General features: G+C 47.6%; 1 protein-coding gene across 2 annotated transcripts in view; it reads right to left on the bottom strand.

The window, feature by feature from the left end:
• Positions 1-13,051, bottom strand: part of PGM1 (phosphoglucomutase 1) — a 28,262-nt gene that overhangs the window by 5,824 nt on the left and 9,387 nt on the right. Inside the window, exons 1-7 of one of the 2 annotated variants that reach the window (XM_062617576.1) lie at positions 11,444-11,966; positions 6,940-7,102; positions 6,159-6,305; positions 4,442-4,567; positions 3,338-3,528; positions 2,750-2,904; positions 2,190-2,305 (exon numbers count right to left, since the gene is read on the bottom strand). In XM_062617576.1, coding sequence (XP_062473560.1) covers positions 2,190-2,305; positions 2,750-2,904; positions 3,338-3,528; positions 4,442-4,567; positions 6,159-6,305; positions 6,940-7,102; positions 11,444-11,701 — 1,156 coding nt within the window. In that variant the 5' untranslated portion in view covers positions 11,702-11,966. Of the gene's footprint in view, positions 1-2,189; positions 2,306-2,749; positions 2,905-3,337; positions 3,529-4,441; positions 4,568-6,158; positions 6,306-6,939; positions 7,103-11,443; positions 11,967-13,051 lie in introns of those variants that run through there. The other variant, XM_062617575.1, reaches the window with a different exon arrangement.

Here is a 13,051-nt window from a genome sequence, read left to right as displayed (position 1 = left end):
TGCTCCTTCACCTCTCTCCCCCTTCAACACTCACATTCGGGCCGGCTCCAAGCAGCTCCTCATTAACTTGCTATCAAACAACCTTCCTTGCCCTTTTCATTCCTGAAAGTGTATGTGCCAGATGGACAAACTCCTTTTGCATCGCAGGGGGAGGCTCCAGCACTCCCAGGCCCTTTCTGATTCAGTTCCTGCCCACTCATGCTGCTGCATGGCCAAAACCTCAGACCACTCTCCTCTCCTGCTGCAAATGGACTCGTGTTTGTAATGCAGAGTCACTCAGCTACTGGGGGAGGGAGAGAAGCTATGAGCTCATGGCTGGTACAGTAAAAGATGGAAACAATTTTAGAGAGCTGCTCATTAGAGACCATCTCCTATCAGCAGCTGCATGAATCATTTGGTGCTTTTTGTTGTTATTTATTTACTGAAATGCTGGTGCCCTCTCATTAGCCAGAGTTCAGAATGTAAACTTAATGCATGCTGAAATCACTCAGGGCAAAGCTCCAAAACCTGTGTTTGCTCATACTTCAAGATTTCTTTGCACAGATACCATGTTTTGTGAAACTCCCCCTTTCTTCCTGAGGCCAAATCCCATGTATCAGAACAGCACTTAATTGCAATAGCATTGCCACTGAAGACTCCTTCAGCCCCGCAGCAAACTGTGGGCACCCAGTGGTCCCATTTCCTCAGCTACAGAAAAGCTGGGGTAGTCCTTTCTTGTCAAGGGCTGCACCCCAGTTCCACACAGCACAGTCATAGAATGGTTTGTGTTGGAAGGGACCTTAAAGCTCATCCAGCTCCAACCCCTGCCACAGAGCAGCTTGCTCCAAGCCCCAAACACTGCCAGGGATGGGGCAGCCACAGCTTCTCTGGGCACCCTGTGCCAGCGCCTCAGCACCCTCCCAGGGAAGAGCTTCTGCCTAAGAGCTCATCTCAGTCTCCCCTCTGGCAGGTTAAAGCCATTCCCCTTGGCCTGTCCCTACATCCCTTGTCCCAAGCCCCTCTCCAGCTTTCCTGCAGCCCCTTCAGGCACTGGAGCTGCTCTCAGGTCTCCCCTTCAGGAGCCTTCTCTTCTTCAGGCTGCCCCAGCCCAGCTCTCTCAGCCTGGCTCCAGAGCAGAGCTGCTCCAGCCCTCACAGCATCTCCATGACCTCCTCTGGACTCACTCCAACAGCTCCAGTCCCTCTTGCGTTGGGATTTGAGGCCATCCCTTTTCTGTGAGACACCCCCCCACAGCCTGAAATGTTTTTGTGAAATATGGGATGATGGAATGAAAACACGCAAGGTTTGAGCATGAAATCATCCAACCTTAATACCTTCAGGACCCTGTGCCTTGCGTGTCCTACCAACTGCCCCCTGGTCTTCAGAGGTCTTTAGAGAACAGGAAAAACAAGACCTTGGGGGTTATTCAGACCTGAGAAAACTCAGCCTTTGTGCATTAATTAGTTGCTGACCTAATGGGAAGGTTCCATTTCCACAGTCAGGATGTTAAAACCATGTGGTAGATGCCACGGGAGAGCTCAGGAGCAGCCGAGGCCTCCCAGGAGCACTGCGTGTTTTGGGTACGCCGTGCCGACGCAGAGCAAAACCTGCTCACTTCTGCTTCCCTGCACAAGTAATGGCTCTGCGTCACATGCACCCCCCTAGTAAATTCCTTAAGATGTTCACTTTGTCTCAGTAACCCAGTAACTTGCTCCGACTGTTCAAAGGCAAGTGTTAATTTAAACTTTATAAATCATACCTTGTTTTTCGAACAGGAAAATGAGGGCCCTATTAAGCTCAGAGATTTAATAGTGACCTGAAACCTTCCCTAATAAAACTGCATGCTCCAAACCATATTTCTTTCCAGAAATGAAAACATTTAGAAGGTTTTCCTGGCCACCAAGAGTTGAAAAATACATTTAACATTGCACTTAATCCCCACAGACTCAATGACCGGGCTAGTAAAGAGGCCCTTAAACTTCCTGCATATCTACATATGCCTTCCTAACTAACTGAAAGGAGAGCTAGCTCCTGCCTGACCAAACTTTGTGTTTGTTTCCACCAAGGATTCTTGCAAGCTTTTTTAAGATGTAATTAATTAGAAGCATTATTAACTATATATGAAAGATAAATCCCAAGCTACCCACCACAACAAAGAACTACGAGGAGGAATAATAGCATCCTTGGTGAAATCAGGAATGCTGACTTACCTGTACCAAAGCTTTCCTCTCCACACAGAGACAGCTTGTTTGCATCCATCAAGTTTCCAAAGAACTTCCAGCCAGTTGGAGTTTCATACAAAGCAATCTTTGTAGCTTGGGCCACCCTTCAAAGGTAAGAAAGGCTAAAGTCACATCACAGCTGGACTCTCAGCACTCCCATGTGTAATACTGCAACAGGAGCTTCAGCTAGTACCAAGCATTGCTTTTGGGGTAGCACGGAACACTGGGCATGCCACTGGTTTGGTTTTTTATAATGAACAATTCTTTGTCCAATAAACCTGTTTCATCCTGGTGCGAGGTTTGGAAATAGGTGGCATCATGGAATCCCAGCCTGGTTTGGGTCAGAAGAGACCTTAATGATCATCTAGTTCCAACCCCCTGCACAATTAAAGACTAGATATAAACCTAACAGCTCTGGCTCTGCTTCACCCCTCAGATGGACCATGAGACGGTCCCATGAGATGCACTCATTCCCACTGAAGACAAAAGGACAGTCCCTCTCCTTGGCTGGGCTCCCCTCTCCCACCACGCGCAGAGGTGGACGCTACCTATCCAGAGCCCCGCTGGTGGGCATGCTCCGGGCAAAGCCGCGCACTCCGGTCTGCTGGAAGTACGGGATGCTGAAGATGTTGGCAGCGATGACAGCAACGGAGTCGGAGGGGTTCACAAAGAAGCCGTGTTTCCCAAGAATCATGTTGCGATCCTGGGGGAGACAAGAGAGGAACAGCTCTGACCCGTGCTTAGTGCGGAGCGGCTGCAGCGGCAGAAGTTGCTCTGCTTGGCAGACACAGCCCATAAAGGCAGCGACTCACAGAGGGCTTCTTGACTGCACTGAAATAAATGCAGAGTTTTGACACAGTTAAATAGCACCTGGATAGGATTTCGCTTTCCTGCTGATTTTTCACAGCTTTTAAAGCTATTTAAACACAGTTTGGACTTCAGCATCGACACAGGAGCCAGCTGTTGCCGTGGTGGCACATTGCAACAAGTGGTTCACCTCTCCATTCACAACTGGAAAGGAAAGAGGGAGAATAAAAGGTCTTTGCCCTCATCCTCCTCTACTTAAAAGCAGCTGAGCAGTCAGTCTCCATAGCTGATTAGAGGGCAAAAAGGTGAGTAAGGAACAGCCCATTTACCCCATCTCCATCAAAGGCAGCTCCAAAATCGTACTCTCCTGTCTTCATAGTCTGAACCAGGTCAGCAGCGTAGGTTAAGTTGGGGTCAGGATGGTGGCCACCAAAGTCCTCCAGTGGGGTGCAGTTCACAGCTGAGTTTGCTGGGGCTCCAAGCTCCTCACACAGGATCTTTTTGACATAAGGGCCCACAACTATCACAGCAAAACATGGAAACACGTCAGCTTAGCACCCAGCTCTCTGGTCTGGTCAGTTTGGGTCTGTTTATGTAGTTTTTGGTAGTAAAGCACAAATGCTTACATCAAAGACCCAAGCAGCACATAGGTGTGCTTAACCCTGACCCACCCAGGCACACATGCTCTTGCCAAAGCAGCTTCTCAGCTGGAGGTTGTCCCACTAAATAAGGGAAACCACTCATGGGTTTAGAAGCAAGGATGAGCCTATGCCAGGGGTTCAGCATGTGAGCCAGGCCCCCGCTGTGAAGGGCTTATGCCACGAGGGCCCTAAGGTATTAGTATCACCACATAATAGACCAAAATGCACATGTGCTTCACAGATATCCAGCAATTGTGGCAAATAGAATTTACTGCTCTCAAATACTAATAACGTAGGCAATAAAAAATAAGTGAGCATTGGAATGGGAATGATCTGGAGACAGGAGAAACAAGATGCAGGAAAGCAAGGGTGCTCCTGAAAATGTCTACTGAAAGAGACTCACAAGTTTGGCTTCTATATTCAATCATATAAAACAGTCTAACGGTGCCATTTCTGCATTCAGATACCTATGGGAAGATCTTTGCCTAACTGCTGTGACCTCAAGGGGACACTGACTGATGTGGGGTCCTCCAGGACAGCTCTGATGACAGCACCAGTGCTAACCTCCTCCATCTCTCAAGTGTGGACAGATATGTGTGAGCCATTCAGCATCCCCCCCAAATCCCACCGATCTCTCTGCCCTAGGTCAATTCCTGAATCCAAACATAACAAACCCCAGATTTACAAGTGATGGATAGAAATTCCAGAAGATAACCTTGCTCTCTGAAGTAGGAGGTAAAGCCCTAGGGATATCTGCCCCCAACAATGCCTCAAACCCAAGTCCACCCCTACCTCCATGCATAGCATCTATGCGAATCTTGAGCTGGTTCTTCCCTGAAAGCAGTTCCTTTAACGCATGGAAGTCAAAGATGTTCCTCAGCATATTCGCATAAGCTTCTACTGAGTCCACAATCTCCACTGGAAAAAAAAAAGACAAAGTAAATGGAGACCAATCCTCACAGTTCAAAATCTTTGGAGAAAAGCAACTGTCCAGACTGCTCAGCCTGGAGCAGAGAAGCTGCATGGAGACCTCAGAGAAACTTCCACTGTCTGAAGGGGGCTTAAAGGGTGCCAGAGAGGGACTCTTCATCAGGGACTGTAGCGATAGAACAAGGGGTGATGGGTTTCAACTGAAACAGGGGAAGTTCAGATTGGAGATAAGGAAGAAGTTCGTCCCTGTGAGGGTGCTGTGGCTGCCCCATCCCTGGCAGTGCTCAAGGCCAGGTTGGACACAGGGGCTTGGAGCAAGCTGCTCTAGTGGAAGGGGTCCCTGCCCGTGGCAGGGGTTGGAACTGGGTGAGCTTTAAGGTCCCTTCCAACCCAAACCATTCTAGGACTCAATGATAATTTTGCTACACATGGCACTGTGGTGACAGTCCTTGGTACAAAGGGCCAAGGCTCACCATAAAGCCTTTAAACATCCCATAGAATCATTTCAGAAAGACATTAATAATGGTCCTGTATTAAGAATTTAATCACAGGCTGTCACTGCTAATCAGGTTACAGACCAAACAGACCAACAAAATCCTTAAGGCAAACACTGTTACAGCCATGGCTCCCTGGACTTCTTTCCAGAGGGCTCAGTCCCACTCTGCTTACCTGGAGAGTGGGATTAAAGGAAAAGGGGAAGCAAATATTATATATATATATAATTTTATATATAGAAACAGATATATACAAATATACATAAAACATATTAATATATATATTTATACTTTTTTATATGTATATATAAAAATATAAACAGGTCTCAGATTTCCACCAAACTCAATGGGAACTGTTCACCTAATAGCTGGAAAATATTGCACCTTTGCAACTACCAGGCAGTATAAAGACAGAGCCATGAAAACCCCATTAACATAGAAATTCCAGTACACAGAGATGGGAACTGAGAGAAATACCAACTGTTAGAATCTCTGAATTTACTTCTTTCAGTTCCAAGCATAGGGCACCAGGAGATGGGAAATAAACCCTCACAGCAAGTGTTCTTCAAAAGCCTTTTTAATGCATTTCATGTTTCACTGCTGACTGACAAAAGTCATGTGTGAAATGGAACAGCTTTCCCACTCACAGAGACAGCTTTTATATGTGAAATTCTGGGAAAAGAAATCAGTTACACGGATTACACACTGTGATTTTTAATCAGGAAAATGCACTTTAACTGCAGAGCTGTCCGATTTGCAAGCACAGGTTAATGCTAGATTTACAGACAAAACAGTGTCTGGGGAAGTTTGGGGGAGCAAATCTACCTAGTGAAGTCCAACCTTCTCTAGGACAGAAACAGTGATATAACTAAAATATCTACACAAGGTAAGATGCAGGCCAAAAAAAGACAGGAATAAACGCCAGGGAGAGCAGGAGCAATGTCCCTGTTTGACTTATCCAACGGCTGAGGAGGAGAGGTCAGAATGGCCACATCTGTCCTTCAGAAACACCAAATGTCCTTATGGCAGGCCCACGCTAAATGCACCTGAAAGGAAACTTTCCAAAAGGAAGAGCTGTCATTTACCTGTAAATGGTTTAAATTTGTTCTCCAAGTCAAACTGCTGTTTCCCAATGGAGCTCAGGTCCACCTGGAGATCCGGGCAGATTGCATACTCCTCAATTTTCTTGCTGATTTGGAAGATTTTATCCGTGATACCTTCAGGAGCAGGACCTGCAGGATGGAATGGGCAAGGGAGAAGATGTTAAAGAATCAGACTGCAAGAGGAGTGTGCTTCGGAAGTACAGCAACAGATCTGAGGCTGGGAATACCTCCCTAGGAGAGGAATGTCTCACAGAGCAGGGATGGCCTTAAATCCCAACACAAGGAGTGTGGAGCTGTTGGAGTGAGTGCAGAGGAGGCCACAAGGGCTGGAGCAGCTCTGCTCTGGAGCCAGGCTGAGTGAGCTGGGCTGGGGCAGCCTGGAGAAGAGAAGGCTCCTGAAGGGGAGACCTGAGAGCAGCTCCAGTGCCTGAAGGGGCTGCAGGAAAGCTGGAGAGGGGCTTGGGACAAGGGCCTGTAGGGACAGGCCAAGGGGAATGGATTTAACCTGCCAGAGGGGAGACTGAGATGAGCTCTTAGGCAGAAGCTCTTCCTTGGGAGGGTGCTGAGGCGCTGGCACAGGGTGCCCAGAGAAGCTGTGGCTGCCCCATCCCTGGCAGTGTTCAAGGCCAGGTTGGTCACAGGGCCTTGGAGCAAGCTGCTCTGGTGGAAGGTGTCCCTGCCTGTGGCAGGGGTTGGAACTGGATGGGCTTTAGGCCCTTCCAACACAAATCAGTCTGGGATTTTATGGACAAAGCAAACTTACCTCCATTGGCAATATTGAATTTAATGCCAAAATCTCCATTGGGGCCACCAGGGTTATGGCTGGCTGTCAGAATGATGCCACCAATGGCTTTAATTTTTCTGATGATGCAGGACACTGCTGGGGTGGAGAGAATGCCATTCTGCCCGATGACCAAGCGGCCAATCTGGAAATGAAAGAGCAAAAGAAACTTCTGTGAACCCCAAAACCTAAACCCAGCAGACCCACAAAACCCCACTGGTGACAGGTAAAGCAGAGCCCCAGGAGCATGCTGATGGCAGAGGTGCTCTTTCTCTGCACAGAAACAGCTTGTTCTGGGAGGCTGCTGCTGCTCTCTGCTGTGTACAGTGAAGGGCAGCATCTGACCCTTCCAGCATGTGAAGGGGGCCTACAAGGATAAGGGAGAGGGGCTCTTCATTAGGGACTGTAGTGGTAGGACAAGGGGTGATGGGTTCAGACTGAAACAGGGGAAGTTCAGGTTAGATCTAAGGAAGAAGTTCTTTACTGTGAGGGTGCTGAGGCGCTGGCACAGGGTGCCCAGAGAAGCTGTGGCTGCCCCATCCCTGGCAGTGTTCAAGGCCAGGTTGGACACAGGGGCTTGGAGCAAGCTGCTCTAGTGGAAGGTGTCCCTGCCTTGTGGCAGGGGGTTGGAGCTGGAGGAGCTTAAGGTCCTTTCCAACCCAAACCAGTCTGTGATTCTGTGATTCTGTTGTGCTTTTTTAGCATTTTCCTTTACAAGCACTGCAGCCCAGCTGGAAATGGCAGCTTGCACTGGAGAGCTGAACTTTCCAGGGGCATCTCAGCAAGAACTAAACAAAACCCCAGCACACCACCCTTTGTCTGTGGTACTGAACTTTGCTTTCAAAAGACACAATGGGACCGAGAGAAGCCAAAACAGAACAAAAATTGAACATCATCTCTGTTCCCATGGGAGCAGCTGCAGATTGTCTGACTCGCAGCGGGTAACACATCTCCTTCCCATGAATTCAGTTCTATCACCCAGATTAAATCCAGAACAATGTGCTAAGCAGTACAACGTGATCAGGTTGCTGGAGTTGATATAATAAAGCAGAAGATGAATATTTATCTGGAAGAACATGTTCCTTAACATAAGCCATGTTCCTCAACACAGACTTTGTTAATGAGGTGACAGATGTAAGAGAACACCAGGCTACTCCCTGTCAACCACAGAGATTAAACTCTATATATGACTGAGGAAAGAGGAGGAATTTCATTCAAACACAGGATAAAGCAGCAAAGAAAAGCAGCATTCCCAGACTGAAGGCCCAGGTTTGGTGCTAAGCCAAGGGCACTGGATGACTGTGATTCCTCTCCCATGGCACTGCCCAGTGCTAAGCCCCAGCTTCACTGCCAACAGGTTCTTGCATGCTACAGCTGTCACAGAGGGGATGGGTGAGCAAGGTGCTGCTAAAAGAGCTGCATCCCCACCAATGAGCATAAACCTGAAACAGCAGCTTATAAACCCAAAGTGAAAGCTCTTTCCAGCCTCCAAATTGTGGTGCTTCAGTTTCACCAAGAATTAATGCAGTCTCCATGAAACTCCTCTCTAAAACCTCATCTTCTTAATGGCAGGAAAAGCAGCATTATCTAGGCAAACACTTTCTGTACTGCTATGTGATATAAGCTCCTTTGGTGCACATCCAAATGACACATGGGTACACATCCTCACGTGAAGCTGATCCTCGACGCTGTCTCTCTGCTCTGCCAGGAACGAAAGCAGATATCCCCTCACATAGTTTCTGGGCACACCTATTCTCTAATCAGGTTCAACATAGGCAATAACCTTAGAAAGTAAAATATGCTAAAGACTTCAAGATTCATCTGGACAGCATGCTGGGACATCTACTCGGGGTCATGCTTTGCTTAGGAAGGTTGGATGAGATGATCCCTGAGGTCCCTTCCAACCTGGGATTCTGTGATTCTTTCGTTTCACAGCTTCCCTTTGAGGGTCACATTCAGCCATAACACCCCTCTGCATCAGTGCTCTTCCAGGCCTCATGTGCAGCTCAAGGGATGCTGGAAAGGACTGGCAAAACAAGGGAGTTTCCCTCCCAAACCACACATCAGCTGCAGGAGAGCTGGGGAACACATCAAATCCCTTGGCCTTACCCAACCTGACCTCCCCACGCACCTGAACTGCAGCTTTTGCCCGTGCATGGCAGCTACGAGGAAGGAAAAGAAGGAAAACTTGTCTCCAGATGTGCTACTCTCTGATTTGGGGTCCTCCTTGGCTTTCAGAAGTTTTCAGACGTTATTCCCACCCATCCAGTGCTAAATCCTTTGTGGAAAAGGTTGCTCGGTATAGCAGCATACTGAGCAATTCACACCTGATCTTTAATTCTCTGCAAATTCTCACAAGAAAAGACTAAGGATGAAATCACAGAATCCCAGACTGGTTTGCGTTGGAAGGGACCTTAAAACTCATCCAGTTCCAACCCCTGCCACAGGCAGGGACCCCTTCCACTAGAGCAGCTTGCTCCAAGCCCCTGTGTCCAACCTGGCCTTGAACACTGCCAGGGATGGGGCAGCCACAGCTTCTCTGGGCACCCTGTGCCAGTACCTCAGCACTCTCACAGGGAAGAGCTTCTGCCTAAGAGCTCATCTCAGTCTCCCCTCGGGCAGGTTAAAGCCATTCCCCTTGGCCTGTCCCTACAGGCCCTTGTCCAAAGCCCCTCTCCAGCTTTCCTGAAGCCCCTTTAGGCACTGAAGTTGTTCTAAGGTCTCCCCTTAAGGAGCCTTCTCTTCTCCTGTTCACAAACAGGCCCACTTTGTGCAGTGATTTTGGGTCACAGCGCTCTGAAGCGATCCAGGCAACACTTCTACCCTGGTTTTACTGAAAGCCCCACTAAGATGCACACAAGCAAGATACCTCCTGTGGCCTACCTCCTCCCCCAGTAACACAAGGCTGATGCTTTCACACCAAAACCATATTTTCCAGGCCAGGGAAACTGGTATCTACAGCTTCACTGTGCCATCAGCACACCCTTCCCATCCTCTTGCTGTAAAAGAGATGCATCACAAGATGCACCAATCCTATACACTAGTACAGTTACAGCCTCTGAATAATGACACTTCTCCTTAGGCAAGTCAAGTTAAGTGAACCAACTACCTTGGTAATTTCCTTTAACCAAATAATCATCATTAACATGGAATGTGATGCTATCAACATGCTTGGTGCAATTTGAAACCCTGTTGATCCCACATTTATAGACTTAACAGTACCTGTCTCTGGTACACACCTCCAAGGAGACTGTCACATACTCAAAACACAATACACACACCCTCCTTATGGTCTTTTTTATACTGGAAAGAATCCTTGGGCTCCTGCCTTCTGTTCTCTAAAGCACAGTGCTGATAGTCACAGGTATTAGCCAGACTGTAGAAAAACCAACAAAAAATACCAGAACCAGCAGTGAAACTAGATTTTAGCCAGACAAGAGCCACATTGCTGGAATGAAACGCATGAGAAAAGCCTCAGCTGGGGAAGATCTGTGTAATCTCACCTTTACCAGCAGATCTGTCCTAGTGTCAAGCAGTCCAAGCAGCAGGCCTGGCTCTTTGTGCACATTTCCCAGCTCTTCTGCTCAGCCCATACACTGGCTTTAGAGCAATACATTAATTTGCAATGCCAAAGAATATTTTGCCCCAAAAAGGTTGAAAATATCTTGATTTAAAAAGCAAAATAATTCTCTCCTTCTATTCTCCCAGTCACTACTTATTACCCTGTTGTGATCAGATAGGTTTTTCTGTCAAATTCCTAAGAGCCAGGTCTCTCAGCATAAAGCTTGCTCTGCCCTAAGAGATCCAGGACAGACAGCAGAGTCTTTTCTTCTTAAAAAGCAGGAGGAAACAAAGACAAAACCCCAGTGCCCAAGAGTCTGCTGCAAACATGCAAGCCTTCTGTTCTGCTTCCAAAACACAGATTTCCACACAGAGAACACTGTAAAGATTGCCACTCGGTTCCTAACTCTCATCTTATTTCAATTTTCAAATGCTCCCAGCGTATTTTATCACACAGCCATAACTTATAACCACTGGGAAAGAATCCACCTTGGTTTACCTTTCATTTTGCTGAGCAGCTCAGACCCATGCTGAAAGAGCTTCTGCCGAGCTGCACAGAACGGCGAGCCATGGCTCTAGCAGCTACCTCACTTCTGAACAGGATCTGACAGCGAGGCTATGAACTCCACAGGTGTCCATAGCTCATAGCATGTCAAAACACAAAGCAAGAGCACACAGACCCCAAGCAGCCTTTCTTTTCTTTGCTGCACGTGTATTCTCACATGCTTCTATCCAACCACATCACTTCAAAGTGAAAAACCAGCAATTTCTGTACTACCAAGCTGATTTCCCATTAAAAAGTTAACTATTACCAGTTGAGGAAAGTCTTTGGGGAAATTAAATCATGCAGTGACTAATTTACTATGGTTTTCTGCATTTATCAGCTACACAACTATAGGAAGTTAGGCATTTAACATTTACCAACCCCATTGGCAGCAGCCATTTGGACTATCAGTTCCACTGCGGACTTATTAAGGTATCTCCCATCACCTCCAACTACCATAGAAGATCCTTGTCGATCTCTTAGGTCTATGGAATAAAATATACTCTGGATAAAATTCTGCAAATAGTTCATCTTGGATTCAAAATAAAAGGTCTTCTTCCGCAATCCACTGGTTCCTGGCTTCTGGTCATTGTAGGGAGCTGTTGGCACAGTCAACAGAGGCAGAGGAGCGTCTTCCATGTTCTTTTTCCACACAAACGCATTTAAAAAGCCAATTATGCCACAATACAAAAATCAATCTTGACACCAGCAATGGCCCACCTATTAAACAGAAGTTCAGGGAAGTCGCTGAGCTTCCAAAAATAACTCCCTGAACCTCCAGCTGAATGTGGTTTCTGTAACTGAAGACGTTTTCCTGCACTTGTTGTGGAGGATCAATGTCACGGAGAACGCACAATTCCACGCTGCCATCCCTCACTGGGAAAGGAGTTTTGCCTCCTTTCTCATCTTCTAGGTTCCGCAGGCACAGCTCCTTGTCCTTCTGTGCTGTCGCCCACCGGAGCCCAGCACGGTCAATCCATCCTGTTCTCCCTTAGGAAGGGAAGCAGCTCAGCCCTCAGCTCGGATGCACTGCCCGCTGCCCTGGCACAGTCACCACGAGCCAGGCAGAGCTGCAGGGCAGTGCCAAGCCGCTGGCCAGGGCCACTGTCACGCTGCGCCCGTGAGGTGAGCCTCCAGTGGGCACCGCAGCACCCGGCCCGAGGCATTTTGCTAAGTCTGGTGAGTTAAAGGTCACTCTTAAAATGGAAGGCAACAGATCTGTTACCTACAGTGTGCTCACACAACTCCTGCTCCCACAGCCTGACTTCGCCATGGGTTCCCCCTCAGACACAGGGGTATTATCCACAATGAATAGTGGAGAAATCGCCATATGACCAAGAAAAACATGATCAATGGGTTCGACTGAACACCCACACGTCTCACCAAGGGCAGTATAAGCACCCAGAGTTATTAAAACCACAAAAAACTACTACATCTGATAAAGCTATTTGTTTTGGAGCAGTCTCAACACATACAGAAGAGACTCGTACACCAAGAAACTTTGACAAAGCATCACCTTCCTAAACACGGGGAAGGTAACTCTGAATGCTAGACTGACATCAGAGTTTCCTCCAAGCATCTTCAATAACACTTGGACTCCTCTGCCTGAGTTGCTGGAAGCAATTTATAGACATTGCTGGAGCAATTAAAGAACACACAGTTTGTAATGACTCAGTTTCTCCTATTAATAAAGAGGGGGGAAAAAGAGATGTGTACACAGCTGAACTGTGGCAAATTAATTCCTAAGGAAGAAGCATTTCATTCAGGTTTGCTCTCAGAAAGCAAAGCTATTTGAGGCATCTGTGGGAACCCCAAAGGCTGCTGCCCCACCACAGCCCATGGGGCAAGCACTGGCTTAGACAAAAGCTGGGATGCTGCAGGATGCTGATGGAACACACCACACATGAACTGAGCTGCCTGATCCCCCCAGAACCCCTTGTCTCAGAGCCCCAGGAGCAATTTATGTTGCATGGGCTCAGAATTTGATTC

This window comes from Pezoporus occidentalis, unplaced genomic scaffold (genome assembly GCF_034315485.1).
Source record: "Pezoporus occidentalis ecotype Australia unplaced genomic scaffold, CSIRO_AGI_Poc_V1 ctg198, whole genome shotgun sequence".
Taxonomy (NCBI): Eukaryota; Metazoa; Chordata; class Aves; order Psittaciformes; family Psittacidae; genus Pezoporus; species Pezoporus occidentalis.
The sequence above is the reverse complement of the archived record's forward strand: the minus strand, read 5'-3'. Positions and strand labels throughout refer to the sequence as shown.